Source organism: Acomys russatus, chromosome X (assembly GCF_903995435.1).
Source record: "Acomys russatus chromosome X, mAcoRus1.1, whole genome shotgun sequence".
NCBI classification, from domain to species: Eukaryota; Metazoa; Chordata; class Mammalia; order Rodentia; family Muridae; genus Acomys; species Acomys russatus.
The window spans coordinates 123985578-124008270 of record NC_067169.1 but is presented as its reverse complement, the minus strand read 5'-3'; the positions used below and the strand labels follow the sequence as shown (position 1 = coordinate 124008270).

General features: G+C 42.9%; 2 protein-coding genes across 2 annotated transcripts in view; both read left to right on the top strand.

The window, feature by feature from the left end:
- Positions 1 to 179: 179 nt before the first annotated feature.
- Smim9 (small integral membrane protein 9) lies at positions 180 to 2462 on the top strand. The gene is made up of 3 exons (XM_051141966.1): positions 180 to 378; positions 1705 to 1834; positions 2288 to 2462. Exons 1-3 carry the CDS (start codon positions 180 to 182, stop codon positions 2460 to 2462), a joined length of 504 nt encoding a protein of 167 aa, XP_050997923.1.
- A 15469-nt stretch (positions 2463 to 17931) lies between these two features.
- Mpp1 (MAGUK p55 scaffold protein 1) overlaps positions 17932 to 22693 on the top strand; it is a 31829-nt gene continuing 27067 nt past the window's right edge. Inside the window, exon 1 of the mRNA XM_051141687.1 lies at positions 17932 to 18220. Within this exon, the coding sequence (XP_050997644.1) occupies positions 18119 to 18220 (102 nt within the window). The 5' untranslated portion in view covers positions 17932 to 18118. The remainder of the gene's footprint in view (positions 18221 to 22693) is intronic.

Genomic DNA, 22693 nt, shown 5'->3' with positions numbered 1-22693 from the left:
TTGTGGGAAGGTTATTGTTTTGGAGAAAGGAGTACATTTTGCTTGAGAGACGCACAGACTGTGTTCAGGATTCACTGGTATAAATCAATTAGTTACCTTTGTGTGTGGCAGCCAGGAAGCTTTTCGCTATAAGAACTGAATGAGACTCTGTTCTGACTTTTCAGACAAAGCAGGAATCCATGAAGCATCTGAAGCTGTTCTGCGTTGGACTGTCCTTGTGCCTTCTATTTTGTCTCTTCTTAGAGACAACTACTCCTCCATCAGCTTTACTTACCTTTGAAGTGAAAGAAAAAGCAGGTTTGAAATCAGGTGCAGTGAGTATATTTGCCATTAGGATGAATGCTCTTGACTTCAAAAGCCAAAAGACTCAAGTCTCAGGTCAGGAAAAAGATTGCTTCCATGATATTTTGACAAGTGTTCCCTGAGGACAAGGGAGCAATTAAAAATTTTCTGGGTGGGCCAAGAGAAGGTTCATAAAAATAGTAAAGTTGTTTCTTAAAAAATGATGATTGTCACCCTGCTCAAGAAAAAAGAAAAAAAAAGATAATAGGCAACTACTCCACAGCGGGTGACCCTCAGAGTTCCACTTCCACCACACACAGGCCGCTCTCATTTCTCCTGGGTTCCAATTCTATAAATGGTCGTGCTGGTGTGTCCTCTGAACTCCATGCAGTAGAAAGTTCTGTTTTCTCCAGCCTCTTTCCTTGGAGCCACATCAAATCCCCCACTTCAAACGTTCTAAAGGGAAAACTCAACATCTCCAACCTCACGCTGCTCAGCAGGCTTTGCCACAAGTTCTTTTTCCCAGTTGTCTTTACCCCTTCCTCTTCTATGCACAGGGCTAGTGGCCTCCCCTTTCTTCTTCTGGGTCAGCCTCCTTTAACATTTCCAAACATACTCTAGGTGACAGTGACTTAAGATTATCTTATTATCAGTTTATGCTTCTCTTTCACAAAGCAGCCCTTCAGGTATTTGGGGTGAATGTAAATTTTCCCATTTATTTTTATTTTTAATATTCTATTAATTTATTCATATTACATCTCAATGGTTATCCCATCCCTTGTATCCTCCCATTCCTTCCTCCCTCCCATTTTCCCCTTACTCCCCTCCCCTATGACTGTGACTGAGGGGGACTTCCTCCCCCTGTATATGCTCATAGGGTATCAAGTCTCTTCTTGGTAGCCTGCTATCCTCCCTCTGAGTGCCACCAGGCCTCCCCATTCAGGGGACGTGGCCAAATATGGGGCACAAGAGTTCGTGTGAAAGTCAGACCCCACTCTCCACTCAACTGTGGAGAATGTCCTGTCCATCGGCTAGATCTGGGTAGGGGTTCAAAGTTTACTTCCTGTATTGTCCTTGGCTGGTGCCATAGTTTGAGCAGGACCCCTGGGCCCAGATCCGCCCATCATATGTTCTTCTTGTAGGTTTCTAGGACCCTCTGGATCCTTCCATTTACCCATTCTCCCATGCTTCTCTCACCTAAAGTCCCAATAGGGTGTCCTCACATCTGTCCCACTTTCCTGGTACGTGAAGACTTTCACGGGACATGCCGCTTGGGCTAGTGTCTAGATCCATAATGTTTTTAGTTTGAGACAGCACAGCAAAGTACACATAAGTTCTGGGCAACTCCAAGACCATAATATCCAAGGCAACTATTTGACTGCCTTGACTTCTCCTCAGTGAATGCATATCCTCTTTCTACAGGACCCCAGAGCTCTCAGATGACCAAGTTAAAAAATCACCTATCAGATGTCTTCAAGAGCTCCATACCTCCAGCAGCCATGTTTGCTTTTTTTGTCACCGTAGCACTAATGGGAATCCTCTGCTGCCTCACGTAAGCCACTATACAATGAGGAAAGGAGAAGAGAGGGGATGTGGCGGGTGGGGAGATAGAAGCATTCAGGCTCCCTATCAGCTGCTCATTTGAGATTAAGGGAGAGTTTCAAGGAAAATCACTCCAGTAGCCAAACTCTGAAAGGCCCTTCTAAAGAGCTTCAGTATATGATAAAAGACTGAGCGCAAGAAAGAACCTGTGATAGCAGCCAAGCATATTCAAGAGATCAGGCCAGAGAGCTAGTTGTCCAGTTTTCAGGATTAAGTACATACGAGTAAAAAGTAGCAATGTAGAGTCAAAAAGTCAAATTCTAAATTCACTCATTATTAGCTATGAATCTGAGAGAAACTTATTGCCAAGGAAAAAACAAGTTGGCATTAAATGAGCCATGAGTTGTTATTTAAATACTTTCACCTTCCAGTAGCCCACCATCTTTGAAGACTGACTAGGGAGAGTATGTTTCTTAATGGTTGCTGCAGAGGCAGCCATAGAGATTCTTGGAGAGCCTCCTAGACAATGGACAATTGATCAGAGAAGTCCTCCTGGAGTGCAGAATATCAGCCTAATTCCAACATTCTTACTCCCTTTGTCTCTCATTGACCCCCTTTCAAAATGGCAATGTTTCTAATGGTTACCATTTCCTGAGTCATCATTGTTATAGGGTATGGTGATTGGAGTAGATAACTTGATTTTAGTTCATAGATTAATTAACAAAGCAGAAACATTACAAGATTAGAAAATACAACGATTATACAGATACTCTGCGCTTTGAACTGGACAACAATGACAGCAATTGTAATCTTGTGAAAAGGGTATGTTATAGGTTAGATGTTCTAGAAGCACACAGGAAGGCAGGAATTTGGTATTGTAGCTACGTATTGATGCCTGTAAAAGGTAGAGTGAGTAACATAAACTTCCTTACAATCTCAGCAAGCCTTGGTTGACCCCACTGGATTTGTCCTATAGTGCCCTGAAAAGATCATAATAACCCCATTTTGAACATTATTGGATGAGGGCTGCAGCAAGAAGTACAAGGCAGCTCTGCAGCAGAGGCAAGCTCTGAAGGAGTTAACTCTAGAGCCTGTTGATCTACAAGTGTTTTCTCAAGGGAGCTTCTCAGTGGCAAGTTTCCATATGTAGCACATGGCAGCTATATTCCCTGTATGAAATGAAAAGCAAACAGATATTGAGTGGTAAGAAAGACGTTGTTAAGCCAGGCAGTGGTGGCATATAGCCAAGGCTATCACAGAGAAACCCTGTCTCGGGGAAAACAAAATAAAACAAAAAAACTAAAGAAAGATCTTGTTACTTCTCAAGAAAAATGTGACAATCTGAAAGCAAAACTTCACATAAATGAAACACAAAAGACATTGATGAAAATATATAAAAGATATGGCATACATGATTTTAAAAGCAAGCAATAATTTAATGGAGATAAGTTGTTTCTTTTCTTTTTTTTTTTTTTTCCTTCCTTTCTTTCTTTTTTTTAATTTTTTTTTTTTTTTTTTTAGTTTTTCAAGCAGGGTTTCCCTGTGTAGCCTTGGCTGTCCTGGACTCACTCTGTAGACCAGGCTGGCCTTGAACTCACAGAGATCCACCTGCCTCTGCCTCCCAGGTGCTGGGATCAAAGGTGTGTGCCACCACACCCGGCTCTTTCTTTTTCTTTCTTTTCTTTTTCTTTTTGTGACAGGGTTTCTCTGTGTAGCATTGGCTGGCCTGGACTCACTTTGTAGACCAGGCTGGCCTCTAACTCACAGTGATCTGCCTATCTCTGCTTCCTGAGTGTTGGGATTAAAGGCCTGCACCACCACGCCCATCTGAGATAAATTGTTTAGTGAAAGTAACATTTTAAAAAAGTGATAGATTCAGGAGATAAGTTATTTTTTTGATGAAGAGAGCAAAAGACATAAAGGAAGTCTTGAGTCTATAGCCATAAAGGGAGCATGGTAGTGAGCACACAGTGGAATGCTTGTTAGGACATTTTACAGTAGGAGCTGCAATAGCCTTTCTGTTCCCCTTCTTCAACCTGTATACCTCTATTTACCACCAGCTGCAGCTGTACTGAATGGTTGAGCCAGTAGCTCATTACCTGAGGCAATCACCTGGGAAACCTGATAAATCGCCCGGTGCTCTGGAAACAATGCTGGCAAGCAAGAGGACTCACTAGCACCAACAAGTATACAACCATGCATATGCAAGGAATTGTAGCATGGTTTATAATGTAGAGAAAAAGCCACAGAGACAACTTAAATGTCCACCATTCTGAGCTGGTGATATAAAGCATATAGACACCATAATGTTCATGTGAAAGGATACTTAATGCGAAATCATATTTATGAGACAGTATTGAAGAAAAAAACATAATAAACGTACAGTTTAACCCAAATTGTTATTAAAAACTAAATGTAGGCAGGGCGTGTTGGCGCACTCCTTTAATCCCAGCACTTTGAGAGGCAGAGGCAGCGGATCACTATGAGTTCGAGGCCAGCCTGGTCTACAAAGTGAGTCCAGGACAGCCAAGGCTACACAGAGAGACCCTGTCTCGAAAAACAACAACAACAAACCAAAAAACTAAAAACTAAATGTAGAGGCTGCAGAGATGGCATAATTAATAAAGTTATCTGACCATACTCTGCCACAACCCCTAAATTCCACTACCGCTGGGTGGGTGGGTGTTATTATATGTGAGTGTGGTACATGTCTATGTGGAGGCGAATAGGAGATGCTGCACTGTGTCACTCTCCACCTTATCCCTGTTGAGACAGTGTCTCTCACTGAATGTGAGGAAGGCTAGAAACCAAGACCAGGAGTCTCCCTCTCTTTGTCCCCCACAGCACTGGCTTACAGGGGAGCATGACTATCCCCATCTTTTTACATGGCTCCTGGAATGTGACCACTGCTCCTTAAGCTTGCATAGCAGTAAGCACTCTTATCAACTTAATCATCTCTCCAGACCCTCTGTTTTATTTTATTTTATTTATGTATTTTGTTTGTCGAGACAGTTTCTCTGTGTTACAGCCCTAGCTATCCCTGAACTCACTTTGTAGATCAGGCTGGCCTCGAACTCACAGAGATCTGCCTCCCGAGTGCTGGGATTAAAGGCGTGTGCTGTCATGCCTGGCTAATTTTTTAAACAAAGCCTCTTTGGCTTTGGACATGTTCACATATACCACAGGCACATACATAAACGCACATAGAAAAAAATTTTAAATGGAGAATCATTGGTGAAGACACTCGGCACTCGGCACTCGGCACTCGGCACTCGGCACTGGGCTCTACAGACACTTATTTACACAAGAGTATTCACCCCCAAATACATGTACACATATGTGTGCACCACCCACTCAAACTACATACCATGTTGGAACAGATTATGATTATATAGTAATACTGTGCAGACCAAGAGAGTGGACAGGACCATGAACAGTTCAGCATTAACCATAATATGTTCTTTTCTTAGCTTTTTTGTGGATGAACCAGTCCAGTGAAGGACTAGAAGACTTAATGGGGGAATTGTGGTATCTGACTCAACAGATCTCAAGAGCTGGAGAATGTATTATGCGCTTCAAGTGAGATTAAATTACTTTTCCATCTTAAATTATCTTTGCTTTTATTTTTCCTTTTGAAAGATACAGTTGAAAAACAGAAATAACCTTACTACATATTTTATTACAAAGATAATATTTATTACAAAAATTCATAAAATGCAAAAAGAAGAAAAGGTATTCAGAATTATAGTACTTAGACATAAAGGCTATTAAAATTTAATATATCTCCTTGTCTTAGCTAAGGTTTCTATTGCTGTGAAGAGACACCATGATCACAGCAACTCTTATAAAGGAAAGCATTTAATTGGGGCTGTCTATATGGTTCAGAGGGTTAGTCCATTATCATCATGGCGGGAAGCACGGCAGTGTGCAGGCAGACATGGTGCTGGAGAAGGAGCTGAGAGATCTTCTACATCTGGGTCCACAGGCAGCAGGAAGAGAGAGAGACACCAGGCCTGGCTTGAGCAGCTGAGACCTCAAAGCCTGCCCCCCCACAGTGACACACTTCCTCCAACGAGGCCACACCCCTAATAGTGCCACTCCTTATGAGTCTATGGGGGCCAATTTTATTCAAACCATCATATTTCTTTTGAGATTTTTATCAATGTATATATTACTTATTTCTCAAAGTCTGTAAAACAATAGTTCTGTTTAAATAAATGTTATGAAACAATAGGACTTTGTCATCAATTAGGTTAGGTAGATGCTGGATTAATCACATGAAAATGTTTCTAAGAACCTTTGATAAACTAATAGAAACTTCAACAAGTATAAAATAAGAAGCATTTTAAAACTATTTTTTCAGGACAGAGTTTCTCTCTGTGTACCTTTGGCTGTCCTGGGCTCACTCTAGACCAGGCTGGCCCCGAACTCACAGAGATCCACCTGCCTCTGCCTCCCACGTGCTGGGATTAAAGGCCTGCGCCACCATGCCCAGCTTTTACACTGATTTTTTTTAACATAGTTAACATAAATGATTTAACTACCTCCAAATACAGTATTTAAGATTTTCTGTGGTTTTGGTATTGTAAAGGTAATGCAATTCAGAGTTTAAAAAATTTTTTCTTTTCCTTCGTGCTGTTGAATTTTAAATCATTCATACCAGAGATATGTATTGGCTATTTTCTATAAACAAGGCAGTGCTCCGAGTAGGTAATACTAGCCCTGAATATTATTATTAGAGGACTTGGTAGAGCCAGATGCTCTATTTGTTATATTCTGTTCCTTAACCTCGATTTCTAAAAGTAGAATTGTTGGGTTATATTCCTTGATCGTATTAAGGTTTTAAAATATTTCACCAACTGGTTTTACCTATTTGCACTTTAAGCCCTCAGCTCTCCAAAAGGTGCTCTTAAGACTCTGTTATTTTAGCTGGACTTGCCGGTGCAGAGCTTTAATCCCAGCAGCAGGCAGGCAAAGGCAGGTGATTTTTTGAGTTAGATAACAACTTGGTCTACAGAGTGAGTTCCAGAACAGCCACAGCTACATAGTGAGACCCTCCCTGTTGCGAGATTGCTATTGCATTATTTTAGATGAGAGATGGTTCAGAGGTTAAGGGCACTTGCTTGCTCTTCAGAAGACATGGGTTCAGTTCCAAGCACCTACATGGTGGCTCACAGCTGCCTAACTTCAGTTTCAGGACATACGATGCCCTCATTCTGGCTTTTGTGGGTACCAGGCATACACATGGTATACAGACATACATTCCGGTAAAACCCCATAGACATAAAATAATTTTTCACTAAAGTAAAATAATTTGAGGCTAGTGTCTCACTGTGTAGCCTTGGCTGGCCTGGAACTTACTAGACCAGACTGACCTAGAACTCAAAGCGATCCATGTGCCTCTGCCTCCCTGAGTACTGGGATTAAAGAAAGGCATGCTCTACAACTGCCTGGCTCCCTCCAGTTTTTTAAATAATACTTTTTAAGTAGGATATATTAATTACATAAAATGAGTTTGGTTATTAATTTTTCATTGTTTTTTAGGCAAGGTCTCACTATGTAGTCCTTGGCTAGCCTGAAACTATGTAGACCATGTTGACTTTCAAGTTGGAGAAATCCTTCTGTTTCTATTTCCCAAATTCTGAGATTATGGGCATGCACCACCAATACCTGCAACGACTGTAAAATATTTACATACGTGCATGAAGCCTTTTGATCATTTTACCCCCCAATACTTACTCTCTTTTTCCCTTTTGCCTTCCCACACCCATATCCTTGATAGTTCTCCCACACACATGCATATCCAAGACAATTCCACATAAGTGAAAACACGCAATACTTGTCTTTCTGAGTCTTCTTTGGCTTAACATGATGATATCCAATTCTATCCACTTTCTCAAAATTTACAAAATTATGATTAAACAAAGCCTTGTTGTGCATAGATAACACAATTTTCTTTTTCTATTCATCCATGGGTGTGAAACTAGGATGCTACTATGACTTGGCATTGTGCCACAATAAACGTGGTTACGTAAGTATCTCTATTGTGTGTTGTTGTGTGACTTTTTTGGGAGGAGACCCAAACAAACACCTAGTCACTACAGATAAAGCACTAATGACAAACCAAGGAAATAATCCCAGCCTCATTATCTTGGTGAACTAGTGAGATTATTGGGATTATTTACGGGAGAATTGGTGTCTTAGATAAGGTTTCTATTGCTGCAATGAAACACCACAACTGAAAAGTAAATTGAGGAGGAAAGGATTTATTTGGCTTACAATTCCATATCCTTCCTTCATTATCCAAGAATATTGCAGGATATTTGATCCCATTGTGATCCCTGTCTTTTGTTTGGCATGGTTGAGGCCAAGCACACACCTATAATCCAAGAGCTCTCTGCTCACAGGATTTAATAAAGTTAACCCCAGATCAAGAGGTGGAGCAAGAGACCAGCTGACAGGGATTGAAGAGTAGGAGGGACTTTGGGTTGAGGGGTATTTAAGACAGCATGTGGAAGTAGAAGGGGTTTAGCTCTTTAGCTCCTTGGCCTTTGGATTTTTTAGCTTTTTGAGCTTTGGGAGAGCAAGCCTTTGGTCTTTGGAATTTTTGGCCTTTTCCTCCTGGGCTGTCAGCTGAGCTAGTGAGCGTTTTGGGTCTTCTCTTCTGGGACATGAGCTGAGTAGGAAGGTCAGCTGGGTGTTTCCTCTGTCTCTCTGAACTAGCTGGTTTTCAGGCCAGCATCTTGCTCCTGAGTTGTTATCGGTAAAATTGAACAATTGGGATTTTTCTTTTCAAACAACACAGTAAGTCAGGACAGGAACTCAAGCAAACAAAGAACCTGGAGGCAGGAACTGATGCAGAGGTCATGAAGAGTGTAGGCATAAGGTTATTATGTAGTTTAAATTCTAATTTCCTGTCTAAAAGTTGTGTAAACTCTGCTCCCCCAATTGTCCCCCTGATATGTCAATAAAGCAGCTTATAGCCAATTGCTGAGCAGGGGAGAGAATAGGCCTGGACTCCCTGCCAGCCAGGGGAGGAGTTAGGAGAAGAATAGGGGATTCAGCCAGGGTTCAGCCATGGGTAGAGGTCCAAGGAAGATCAGGAGGAAGGAGCTGGAACCAAGGAAAGCCACAAAGTGCAAGTATTGCTGGGATGTTAGCTGGAGTAAGACAAAATAGCGTAGAGGGTTAAGCACAGGCTTAAGCTGCTCAGATTGTGTTGTAAGCCTTGTATTATAAAAGAGTCTCAATTATTTCTGTGATAACTGGGTTAAGAAATAAGCTAATATCTGTCCTGTGCATTGGCTAGATCTGAGTAGGGGTTCAATGTTTACTGGCTTGTGGCACTCAGAGAAAGGATAAGCAGGCTACCAAGATGAGACTTGATAGGCTGTGACCATATAGTGGGGGAGGAGGTCCCTCTCGGTCACAGACATAGGGGAGGAGAATAGGGTGAAAGCAGGAGGGAGGGAGGAATGGGAGGATACAAGTGATGGGATAAACAATTGAGATATAATCTGAATAAATTAATTAGACAAAAAAAGAAGTAAGCTAAGAGAAACAAATACAGTTTTATAAAAATAACTTCAAAAGAGGGGTGCTGCTTACTGGCTTGCTCCTCATGTCTTCCACAGCCTTCTTTCTTATAGAACCCAGGACCACTAGACCAGGAATGGCACCACCCCCAATGATCCTCCATCAATCACTAATTAAGAAAATGCTCTACAGCTAGATCTTGTGGTGGCATTTTTTCAATTAATGTTAGGTCCACTTTTAAAAACTTTAGTTTATGTATCAAGTTAACAAGACTATCCAGCTCAAGCCTTTAATCCCAGCACTTTGGGAGGCAGAGGCAAGTAGATCTCTGTAAGTTTGAGGACAGCCTGGTCTACAAAGCAAGTCCAGGGCAACCAGGGCTACACAGAGAAACCCTGTCTCGAAAAAACAAAAACCAAAAAAGACTATTCATCACAATTGGTAAAAAGTTACTTACAGGAATGTGGCTGACTCAAAGGTGAGTACATCTCCCAGTCCTTCCCCCTACTCCCTCTTCCACCCTGTTCCCTCCCTCCATGTACAGCAGATGTCTATTCTATTTCCCCTTCTGAGTGAGATTTATGCATCCTCACTTGGGCCCTCCTTGTTACTTATCTTCTTTGAGTCTATGAATTGTAGCATGGTTATCCTGTACTATATGGCTAATATTCACTTATAAATGAGTATATACCATGCATGTCTTTCTGGGTCTGGGTTACCTCACTTAGGATGATCTTTTCTAGTTCCATCCATTTGCCTGAAAATTCCACGCTTTCCTTTGGGGGGTTGTTTTGTTTTGCTTTGTTTTTTAAAGATTTATTTATTTATTTAATGTATATGAGCATTTATCTGCATGTACACCTGCAGGCCAAAAGAGGGCATTAGATCACATTATAGATGGTCATGAACCACCATGTGGTTGCTGGGAATTGAACTCAAGACCTCTGGAAGAGCAGCCAGTGCTCTTAACCTCTGAGCCACCTCTCTAGCCCCATGTGTAGCCCAGGTTGGCCTTGAACTTGTGATCCTCCTGCCCTACCCACCCCCACATCTCCTTCAGCAAATCCTATCAGTGTGCACCATTACAGCCAGGTGTTTCCTTGATTTTTAATAGCTGAGTAGTGTCCTAGAACTCAATCTAAGGACTAAGTAGGCCCCAAACTCAGACATCGATATGCCTCTTTTTTCTGAGTTCTGGGATTAAACTTGTGCACCACAATGCCCAGTGATTTTTTTCTTTCAATGAGAAGAATTTAATGTGATAATTGTTGCTTTTGGTATTTACAAAATCCTTTTCTCCACCAAAGTCATAAAGGAATTCTAAAATATTGTTTTTCTGCAAGTTTCCAATTTTGCCTTTCATGCTATATCCTTAAGCAACTCGGAATTTTTGTATTATGATTTCTATCTCATATTTCATGTTGTGCAAAGTTATAATTTTCCACCTATGAACTTTGAACTGAACTTCTGTACCTAAAGGCAGTTCTAGGAATCAAGAAGAGAACATAGTTTTCATAAATTCCAAGAAGCAATAAATTCCAAGGAGCAAAAGCAGATTCTGAACAATGAATACCTTGAACTGAAGCCAGCCAGCCATAAAAAGGCATGGAAATGTTGAAAGACAGCTGTGTAAGCACCTATCCTGTGCTCTCAGTCAACACCTTGCCCTCCAGTACTTTTCCATTCTCACCTTTGCCCCAGGAAACACATCAGCTATTTTTTTTCTCAAGGAGTCACTCTGTATTTAGTTCTTCCAACTACAGTACTTTGGATTCAGTTCGTTCTTGCTTCACCTTTACTTAATCCCAGTTTCTGTTTTTATATGGGTACCTTGTGTGTCTAGTACTACTCAATGAGACTGTCCTTTCCCTACTACTGTGCAAAGCCACCTCTGCCATATTATCAAGTGTCTGACTATGTGTAGATGTGTCGCCAACCCCTCCTTGCTTCATTGACTCACTTTGCATGCCTAAGCCTTATTACCATACAGTAAGGTGCTGGATTCTCCAGCTTTGTTTCTCTACAGCACTCTGACTATTTTATTCTATTTCACCCTTTCTGCTTCTCCACTTCCTCTTCTTCATTTTCTGTGTTTATTTAAAATTTAGATTTATTTATTTTTATGTCTTTGAATGTTTCACCTGAATATATGTATATGTACCATGTATGTACCTAGTACCCTTGGAAGCCAGAAGAAGTTATCAGATCCCCTGGAAGGGGAGTTATAGATGGTTGTGAGGCACCATGTGGGTGCTAGTCCTCTGGAAAAGCAACAAATGCTCTCAACCACTAAGACATAGCTCCAGTTCCTCCTCTTCTTTTTATTTGTTTTATGTGATAGTCTCACCATGTACTCCATGTTGACCTTGAAATTGTAGCCACTTTGGCTAGTCTTGTTTTATTACAACTTCATACATATGAAAAATACTCGGTAAGTTTCATAAACTTTCCACGATTGCATTGAATCTCTAAAACAGATTCAAGAGATCTAACAACTTACAACAGCGGAGTCTTCTCAATCATGGACATAAATTATGTCTTCATTCAGAACTCTTCTTTAATTCTGTAAAGTGTTACAGTCCTCTCCATGAAGCACATGTGTATAGTTCATTAATCTCTAGATATTTGATTGTTTTAGATATCAAAATGAGGATTTTGTTTAGTTAAGACTTGTTTTTGTAGGTTTCTAGGACCCTCTGGGTCCTTCTATTTCCCCATTCGTCCTTGATTCTCTCACCTAGAGTCCCAGTAAGAAGTCCACCCCTCTGTCCCAGTTTCCTGGTAAGTGAAGGCTTTCGTGGGACATGCCCCTTGGGCTAGTATGCAGATATAAGTGAGTATACACCATTTGACTCTTTCTGCTTCTGGGTTAACTCACTCATTATGATCATTTCTAGCTCAATCCATTTATCCACAAATTTTGGGAATTCCTTGTTTTTAATAGCTGAGTAGCATTCCATAGTGTAAATGTACCACAGTTTCTTCATCCATTCTTCTACATTAAATTTCTATTGCTTTTAGGAAAAAAAAAGACTTGTTTTTGCGCCGGGCGTAGTGGCACATGCCTTTAATCCCAGCACTCAGGAGGCAGAGGCAGCCTGGTCTACAAAAGTGAGTCCAGGACAGCCAAGGCTACACAGAGAGACTCTGTCTCGAAAAACCACAAAGAAAAAAAATATTTGTTTTTGCTTTTAATTGTGTGTGGGGTTATGTGGATATCTGTATTCAGGGTACAGACCATGACGTTGATCCTCTGCGGCTGAAGTTGCAGGCATTGGGAGCCACCCTGTGTGGGTATTGGGAACTAAACTCAGGTCCTCTGGAAGACCAGCAGGCATTCTTTTTTGTGTGGTTTTTTGTTTGTTTGTTTGTTTTGGTTTTGTTGTTGTTGTTGTTCGAGACAGGGTCTCTCTGTGTAGCCTTAGCTGTCCTGGACTCACTTTGTAGACCAGGCTGGCCTCAAACTCACATTGATCTGCCTGCCTCTGACTCCCGAGTGCTGGGATTAAAGGCGTGTGCCACCATGCCTGGCTCCAGCAGGCATTCTTAATCACTGAATTATCTTTTTAACCCAATAAATGGTATGTATTTTGTTTGTTTGTTTGATTGATTGATTTTATTTTATTTAAGATAGGGTCTCACTACGGCTGTCCTGGAACTTGCTATGTAGACCAGGCTGGCCTTGAACACATAGAGATCTGCCTGCTTCAGCCTCATGAGTGCTGGGATTAAAGGCATATGCTACGATGCTTGGATGAGATGGTGTGTTTTTTAATTATTATTTTTGGTATATATAAACACAAATGTTGGGTGCTGGCAGCTTTAATGGTAGTTTATTTTTGTTTGTTATTTATCTAAAGACTTTTGTTTTTTTCCTTTGGTTTTTTGAGACAGAATCTCTGTGCTAGCTTTGCATGTCCTAGACTCACTTTGTAGACCAGGCTGGCCTCGAACTCACAACCATCTGCCTACCTCTGCCTCCCAAGTGCTGGGATTAAAGGCATACGCCACTACACCCCGCTGAATATTTTTTGAGAAAGGATCTCTCTACACAGTTCTGACTGGCCTAGAATTAGCTTGTAGACCAGATTGGTCTCAAGTTCACGGAGATCTGCCTGCCTGAATATATGTATTTCACTCTTCACATTCCAGTACAGTGCAGTGCTACGTTCAAAGCAGCCTTCCAATTAACCTTGTGATGAAAAGGAGAGAGGAAATCAGGCATAAGTCTACAGAGTTGGTAGAAGAGAAGCATTGAAGGTTCTCTTCTTCTAAAAGAGGCCAGGGAGCTTGTTTGTGCCCTTCCAGCACTCACGGAAGTCCTATGTAGAGAGAGCCCTCAACAGACATGAGAGTGGTCAGCACCCTGATGGTGAACTCGCCATTCTCCAGAACTATGGAAAATAAATTTATGTCATTTACAAGCCATTTGCTTATAGTATTCTGTTACATCTTGAATTGATGAAGACAATTTATGTGGTAGTGATTAATTTTAAATGGGTGAATTTTGTAGTGTGTAACTATCATCTGTTTTTAACCAAGCACTTCTTTCATAAAAACAATGCATTTTTGTCCTAAATTGTAGTCTACCTTATCAAGGTGGTTGAATATTTGTAGTGAGTTGAAGAACAGCCCCCGTAGGCTCGGAGATTTGGATGCTTGGTCATCAGGGACTGGCAGTACTTGAGAAGGATTAGGAGCTGTGGTCTTGTTAGAGTAGCTGTGGCCTTGTTGGAGGAAGTGTGTCACTGGGGGTGGGCTTGGAGGTTTCAAAAGCCCAAGCCAGGCGAGGTGGCTTGCTTTCTTTCTTTGTGCTGCCTGGGGAGCTGCGTGTAGAACTCCCAGCTACTTCTCCAGCACCGTGTTTCCTGCACGCTGCCACGCTCCCCACAACAATAGCCCAGCAGCCTGATGCCACGCTCCCCGCAACAATAGCCCAGCAGCCTGATGCCACGCTCCCCACAACAATAGCCCAGCAGCCTGATGCCACGCTCCCCACAACAATAGCCCAGCAGCCTGATGCCACGCTCCCCACAACAATAGCCCAGCAGCCTGATGCCACGCTCCCCGCAACAATAGCCCAGCAGCCTGATGCCACGCTCCCCGCAACAATAGCCCAGCAGCCTGATGCCACGCTCCCCACAACAATAGCCCAGCAGCCTGATGCCACGCTCCCCACAACAATAGCCCAGCAGCCTGATGCCACGCTCCCCGCAACAATAGCCCAGCAGCCTGATGCCACGCTCCCCACAACAATAGCAATGGACTAGTCGGTGACCTGTGAGCCAGGCCCAGTGGACGATTTTCCTTTATAAGAGTTGCTGTGCAGCTGGACGTGCTGGCACACGCCTTTAATCCCAGCACTTGGAGGAGGAGGCAGGCAGATCTCTGTGAGTTCACAGCCAGCAGCCAAGACCATACAGAAGAACCCTGCCTCAAAAAACCAAAAACAACAAAAAAGTTGCTGTGGTCATGGCAGTCAGTGACCAAGACAGTATCTTTTCAGGAGATTGTATGGATTCACACGTTCTCCAACAATTAATATTGTTCATTTTTAAATTTGGTAATGAATGGGAATACAACAGCATTTCATTACAACCTTAATTGACAGTCAATGCGTATCTTCATCTGTATATTGTATGCTGTCTTAGGCACTGTTCTAGTGCTGTGAAGAGACACCATGACTCAGGGAACGCTTATAAAAGAAATCAGTTGACTGGGGGCTTGCTTACAGTTTCAGAGGTTTAGTCTATTATCATGGCAGGGAGGATGGTGGCATGCAGGCAGGTAGTGGAGCAATAGCTGAGAGCTGCATTCTGATCTATGGACAGAGATAAGGATAGTGGCACTGGGCCTGGCTTGGGCTTTTGAAACCTCAAAGCCCAACCCTAGTGACACACTTCCTCCAACAAGGCCATGCCTCCTAATTCTTCTAATCCCACCAAAGAGTTCCACTCCCTGCTGGCTATATATGAGTATATGGCGGCCATTCTTATTAAACCACCATATTGGGTGTGGTGGCACACGCCTTTAATCCCAGCACTTAGGAGGCAGAGGCAGGAGGATTGCTATGAGTTCGAGGCCAGTCTGGTCTACTAAGCAAGTCCAGGATAGCCAATGCTACACAGAGAGACCCTTCTCGGAAAAAAGAAAACCAACCCACCTCATTGATTGTGTTTCCTCCATTGTGAAATGTTTAGTCATATCTTTTGCTTAGTTCTTTACTGGATTGTGGTTTTTCTTGTTAATTTGTAGTCCTTTTGTTTTCATGAACTGTCTACCCCTATTCCTTCTAAGGCCCCAATGACAAACCAAAGTTGTAGTCTATGGAAGTTCTTCCTGAAAAATCAATGAGTTTATTGGTCTTACTTACAGAGCATGGGTGGGAGGTCATTGATTGAAGCAAACCAGCCATCCTGGAAAGACTTTACCCCACATGGATTATGGCTTCCCTATATCCACACAGATAGAACTTGATTCTTAATGCTAACCTTCCCCAGTCCATATACTCTAGTCCCTCCCCAAGACTCTGAAATATTAGGACAAAATTACATACAACTGGTTGAGAGGAATGGCTACATACTCAAGGGGGAGTCCTGTGACCTCCCATGTGCCCTCCTTCGATAAGGGAGGGTTAACAGTCAACAAATCCAGTTATGATGATGGTGGTGGCTGTCTGGCTCAGAGGATAGCGCTGTGCAACATCTTTATACATTAATAATAGGAATCTTGAGGGCTGGAGAGATGCCTCCGTGGTTAAGAATGCCGCCTGCTCTTCCAGAGGTCCTGAGTTCAAGTCCCAGCAACTACATGGTGGCTCACATGTGGCTATAATGTGATCTGATGCCCTTTTCTGGCATACAAGAAGATAGTGGACTCATATACATAAAATAAACAAATCTTTAAAAGAAATACTAGGAATCCTGCTAATGTAGGTTCACTATATTATACAGTGAATATATAAAAATTGGAGGGTGACCTTATGTGTTCTGCCCTATCACTCTTCACCCTATTTTCCTTAAGGGTCTCTCACTGAATCTGGAGGTATCCTGGCTGCCAACAGATCTCATAGCTCTGGGAATTCAAACTCAAGTCCTCATGCTTGAACAGTAAGTGACCTTAACCAATGTGTCATATTCCCATTCCCTCAGAGTTTGGGACTAGTTTCCTTTTGAGAAAGTGTCTGGTGTAGCACAGGTTGGCTTCAGACTTACCATGTAGCAGAAGCTGGATTTAAATTCAAAATTCTCCTGTATCTACCACTCAGGTACTAAGATTACACTTTGTCTAGTTTTGTTTTTTAAATTATTTTTCCTTTTTTTTTTTTTGAGACAAAGTATTGTGTATCACAGGTTGTCCTCAAACCTACTGAGTGACTGAATGTGACTTTGAACTTCTGATTGTCTAACCTCCACCTCCCAGATGCTAGGATTATAGGCATGCACTGTCACGAGTACTGTGTGTAGTAATGAGAGTTGAACCTAGGGATTTTGCAAGCTAGATAGGCAGTCCATCCACTGAGGCTCAGCCCCATGGCAAAGCACATCCAGCAAGGTTCCAGTTTCATCTTTTCCAGTTCTAACTTCAGCTGAAAGGCTCACTGTACTCACCAAGCTATTTTGCTTTGGTACCTTTGTATATGTGCACAGGTCTGTAACTTTGCTCAATGTATCCCCTTTCTCTGAACCAATCTCTCCTTCTGTCCCCCTTCTCACTTCTCCTGTCTTCTCTTCTTCTCTTTCTCTACCTAAAAGTAATTCCTCTAGGGGGAGGGGGAGGGTATGTTATCAATCATGTGAGCTCAGCGTTTTAGGACAGGGTTTCCAAGGAGCCTTTAGGCCCAGCGTTCATTTTATTCAGAAAGCCTTTCATTAGTCTCCAGGACATTGGATGTTTAGGGGTCTTACTTCGATTCCTAAAGAGTGTTTGTTCCATTTGCTTTCACTGATTTCTAGAAATTGTGTGGCATTAGCAGCAGGAGATCTGGCCTAAGGTAAGTAAAACCAGTTTGGTCTTGAGGGCAATCCTCAGTGAACCTCGTACACCAATATAAATGATGGTACCTGCAGCACATGAGCCTAAAGGCATTTTCACAAGTCTAAACCTGGAATGGTTCATTGGTCTTGTGACCACACTGATTTAAGAGCCTTGAATCTCATCAACCCGTACATTCTTCAGGCTCCATTGGGCAGCTGGCTGATTCCTGATGTCCCCGAGCTAGCTTGATATAAAATCCATGCCTGGGTTGCCTCAGCTAGCAACCAAGGTACCTGCTGATTGCAACTCGTGGGTGGGAAAGAGGTGGCAGTTGCAGCAGCTGGATATTTCGGGATCCGCTCTGGTAGTTCACAGGCCAGGCTGATAAGAGCTAGATGGAAGCTCCTGTCTGCTGATTCTATCCTTCTGAGATGCAGGCTGCGCGGTGTGTCAGGGCCCGCAAAGGCGTGGCTAGAGCGGAGCTTCCAAACAGCACTAAATTGCGTCTTCTCCAATCGCTAGGCACTAGGAAGGCCAAGGCGTGGGTGGGCTTAGGGGCGGGCCAGGGCGGGAAGTAGGCGGGGCGTGGGTAGTGCTCAGCCTAGCCCTCCGGGCTCCCAGCCTGCTGGCTTGTGACTGGCGCAGCTCTGAGTCCCTGCCTTCTCAGCCGCCTCCGCCGCCTCAGTCTCCCATGCCTCAGAGCAGGCCGCGGTTCCCTGGTTTGTGATTCCCGGGCTTAAACCTCTGCGGCTCTGGTATCTCAGTGCCCTGCTCCTGGGAGATGACGCTCAAGTCCAGCGAAGGCGAAGGTGGGAGCAGCATGCGCACCGCACTCTCGGACCTGTACCTGGAGCACTTGCTACAGAAGCGCAACCGACCCGAGGTTAGTGGGATCCTTGGGGTCTTCAGGGTTCAGGTTGGGTCTCTGCTCCAGGCCTTTCCATCTGCTGTTTGATTTGTCCTATCTATGACCTTGTTTCCAGGTGGTTTGTCCCCGGACGGCCTGATCTTCGGTGTCCTGTCCCCTGGGTGGAGGCCTTAGCACTGGGTCGGGCTCATGCTGGGTGTGGTGGATAGTTGCCTCGGGCAGCCCTCATAGGTGAAAATCCTGAGAGGTGCTCCGGACCAAATGCGACTGAGGTTAAAAAAAAAAAAAAAAAAAAAAAAAAAAAAAACTTGCTCATGGATTGAAGTCGAGTAACAGAAAGACTTGAAGAAGAAAAATAAAAGACTTTAAGCAACATATCCAAGAGTAGATGTGTCTGGTTGCTTTTGAGCGCTTGTGTGCAGTTTCACAGATATGGCTGTGAAAGCCAACTTCAGGCTCTGTAAAGCTCACTCAGTGGTGTCCCTCTGCATTGCATTTCAGCAGGTCCCCTGGTGCTATGTTGTAAATTAGGGTAGCCTTCACATTCCAGTGTCAGATAGTAAATAGTTATTAATTCCGGTGTCAAAGAGGTCCCCAGAGGAGGTTGTGATTATAGGGTCTATGTATTCTATGTAGCATCTCCCCAAATTCAGCAGCTTATAATGCTGAACCCCCTCCTGACCCTGCTCCCTCTACTCTCTAGTCCCTTCTCCTGGGAGATTTATGGTGCTGCTTGTGATACAGCAAAGCTGGAAAGCTGGCTTTGTGACAGGCATGTACAGCTACTAAACAGAATACATTACTTAGACAAAATGTTCAAAGATGATGCTAGGTGAGAGTGAGGAAAAGACATTAAAAGAGCCTTGCAGAGGTAGTAGCTATTGTGGACTTTGATCACTTTTTTTATGAAGGGAAAAAGAGAAAAGGTGAAGAGTTGGTAAGAAAAAAAAACCCATGTTATGACAGCTGTGTTACGGTTCCCCAATTCTGGAGCTCTGTTCCCTTGTCCCCACCTCTAGTGTCATTTTTCCCTCCCCAAGCCGGTTTTGGAAGTCCGGTTATTTAATCTTGCCTTCCTATGTTCCACGCGCCAGTCCTCTTTTATCAACCCTGACAGAGCAATTCACTGTTTAGGGGAAGAACCTGTGCACCAATTAAATGTCAGCAAATTTTATCTCTTCTGCCCGGCAAGTAGGAAGACATTTTGCCTTTTTTGTTTGTTTCTTGTTTTGAGACAAGGTCTCACACTGTAGCCCAGGCTAGCTTGTAACTCACTCTGTTGCCCTGACTACCCTTGAACTCCTGATACTTCTCTTGCCTCAGTGTTCTGCATTTATAGGCATTATAGGCATGGGCCAACATGTCAGACTTCAGGACATTTTTAATGTCACAGCTAGATGGATTTATTTTTTACAGCAAGGAATTATCAGACCCCAAAATGTCATGACTACTGAAGGAAACATCTGTTCCTGATGTTCTAGTTCAGTGCCTTAAGGTGAGCAAATAAAGTGCAAAGAGTAAAACTTATGTGACAAAACTCTAATCTACCTAGGCCCCTGCGGCCACAATAAAACTAAGTTCCTGTGTGTGAGGTATTTAAGTCTTTCTGGTTTTGAAAAATAAAGTCACAAGGATCCTAGAAATGAAAGACAGGGGAGGAAGACTGACAGGCTATAGCAGGTACTGAGAAACTGGAGCAAAGACTAAATAATTTGAAAATGTTACTTTATTTTCTAGTATACATTCTCAAAAAAGACAGACCTTGAGTGGAAATAGCCTCTTCTCGAATGAAACAGGCAGACCTGAGAAGGAGCCCTTTCTCTGCTAGGCTAGTAATCAGGAGCAGACTCTCTGACCTGTCCCCTACTTACTCACCCAAGCCTTGCCTTCTGCTGTTGGATATGGAATGTATGGCATTGGACCTTGGTGTCTGCACAAGCTGTTCTGTCTTGCCTGTAGTCCTGTTTGCCCCTTACATCCTGCTTTCTCCAAAGTGCACGCTTCAGCACTGCTGGATGCTCCACAGTGCTCCACAGCCTCCTCCACCTCCTTCACAGGAAACATCTGCAGCACAGTTCAAAGGGCAGCGACAGTTTCTCAAAGGAAGTTGAAATAAAAAAAAAAAATAGATGAAAAAAGTCAGCAAGGGTGGGGGCAGGGGTGGGGTAGGGGTAGTGGGGGTGAATAGAGCAAGAGCAACTACAGTTGACTTTCTCATTTAAATTAATTGGCTTCAAAACAAAGTGACCACGAACTAGTGAGCACAGGCATGAAGAAACATGAGTTCAGCCTACTGTTAGGCTCTCTGCCAGCTGCTTCCACATGGAGAATTTAGAATGGCCAGGCCAAGGAAGTGAGCGACTCTAAATACAGAAGAGCCTAGGAACTCCTTAATACCACCTGGCAGCCTTGCACTGTCCCCTGGCTGGGCCCATGTGGTGTCCATAAGTCCCCACTCTTCACATGGGCATGTCTGTTTCACTTTGTGAGAGGGAAAAAACCTACAACAAAAAGGTTCGAGAAGCCATGAGAAAACCTACAACTCCGTAAGGAAGTAGAGAAATTAGAACTATTTAACTATAAATGATAAGAACTGGGCAGACAGGAAGGCTCAAGAATCAGGATTTTCTGGCAGGTATTGTCTTAAAATCATACATTAACTAGAGCTTTGTTTTTCAGGCACTAAACACATATATGAATCCAAAGGCCACATGTTGACAGGTCCTTGGCTGGTTGGCTTTATCTGCTCAGTGCACTCTTGACAGATGCACAGGCTTCTTCCACTGAACTGAAACAGGAAACCCAGGCAGCTCCGCTCCACCCAACAGCAGACTGTATTTCCAAATACTTGGCTCTTGGTTCCTATAGAGCCGCTAGAGCGGTGTCGGGACTGTGTATAAAACAACACTCATTTACCCATTCTGTTTGTTATTATTATTTCTTTGTTTTTCAAGACGTGGTCTCACTGTGTAGCCTTGGATGGCCCAGAACTCACTATGTAGATCAGGATAGCTTCATATTCAGAGATCTGTTTGCCTTTGCCTCCGGAGTGCTGGGATTTAAAGCATGCCTTTAATCCTACCATGCCTGGCAGTTTTTTGTTTGTTTGTTTGTTTTGCTTTGCTTTTTAAAGAGAGTCTCACTGTATAGCCTAGGCTGTCCTCAAACTCTTGGCAGCCCTTCTTACCTCAGCCTCCTGACAATTGAGCTTACAAGCCTGTACCACCAGGCCTAGCTGACTAAAATTAAATTCTTATCTCTACCTTGGGATCAATATTTGAGGCAAAAAATAAGGCTTTGAAACCATTTTCAGTAAAATAATTTATAAGCCTTAGACTCCAGGAGCTAATACAAGCAGAGACTTCAGAGTTTAAGAAGAAGACAACATGATAGCAGTCCTTGCTTTGTAGCCCAGGATTGTTGCAGACTCACTGTATATTCCAGGTTGCCCTCAGACTTATCTTCCTTCCCCTGCCTCCCATGTGCTAAGATTACAGTTATGTGCCACCACACCTAGTTTATAAATAAGACTTTTTTGAAATTGGTTAGACTGATATTTCTTACTTTCTTCTCTTTCAAAATTAGTCTAGCTATTTATAGGTCTATGCCCTTCTATTATGTTTACTTTTTTGTTGTTTTTTTTGTTTTGTTTTTTGAGACAGGGTTTCCCTGTATATCCCTGGCTGGCCTGGATCCACTCTGTAGACCAGGCTGGCCTTGAAGTTAGTATGTATATAATATTCTGCCTGCACATACTTTTGCACACCAGAAGAAGGCACCAGATATCATTGTAGATGGTTGTGAACCACTGTGTGGTTGCTGGGAATTGAACTTAGGACCTTTGGAAGAACAGATGGTGCTCTTAACCTCTGAGCCATCTCTCCAGCCCAAATGTTTATAATTTTTAAAATGTCAAATTGTTTGGAGGTACTTTGAGTGTAACTTGCACAGACCAGGTGAGCGAAACTGCTTATATATAAGAAAAATAAGACCCTAGGTACTGGGTTATCGGCAGGTGACAGCAGCCTCTGGTCCTAGGCAGAAGTGGAGAAAATGATAGCTGGGTCACCTTGACTGAGTTCCCTGATAGTTTAAACTAAAAATCAAAGATATATAGTCACAATAAAGAAATGTATAGCTCGACATTGCCAAACCTTTAATCCCAGCACTAGGGGTGGGGAGCATTGGGGGAGGCAGGAGGATCCCTGTGAGTTTGAGGCCAGCTTGGTCTACAGAGCTAATTCCAGGACAGCTAGGGCCACACAATGAAACTGTCTTGAGCCACACACACCCTGGGAAAAAAAAGAAAGAAAAGAAAAGGAAAATTATATTTATTTTTTAAAATTTGCTGTCCAAGCAGTGCAGATACTACCTTTGATGCTCACCTTTCTAAGCAGGTGCTTTCTTCATTTTTTTAACCTTCTCAGCCTCTATCACATATGTATCTTTATGTGTCATAGTGCTTGCATTTACAATGTGCTCTTTATA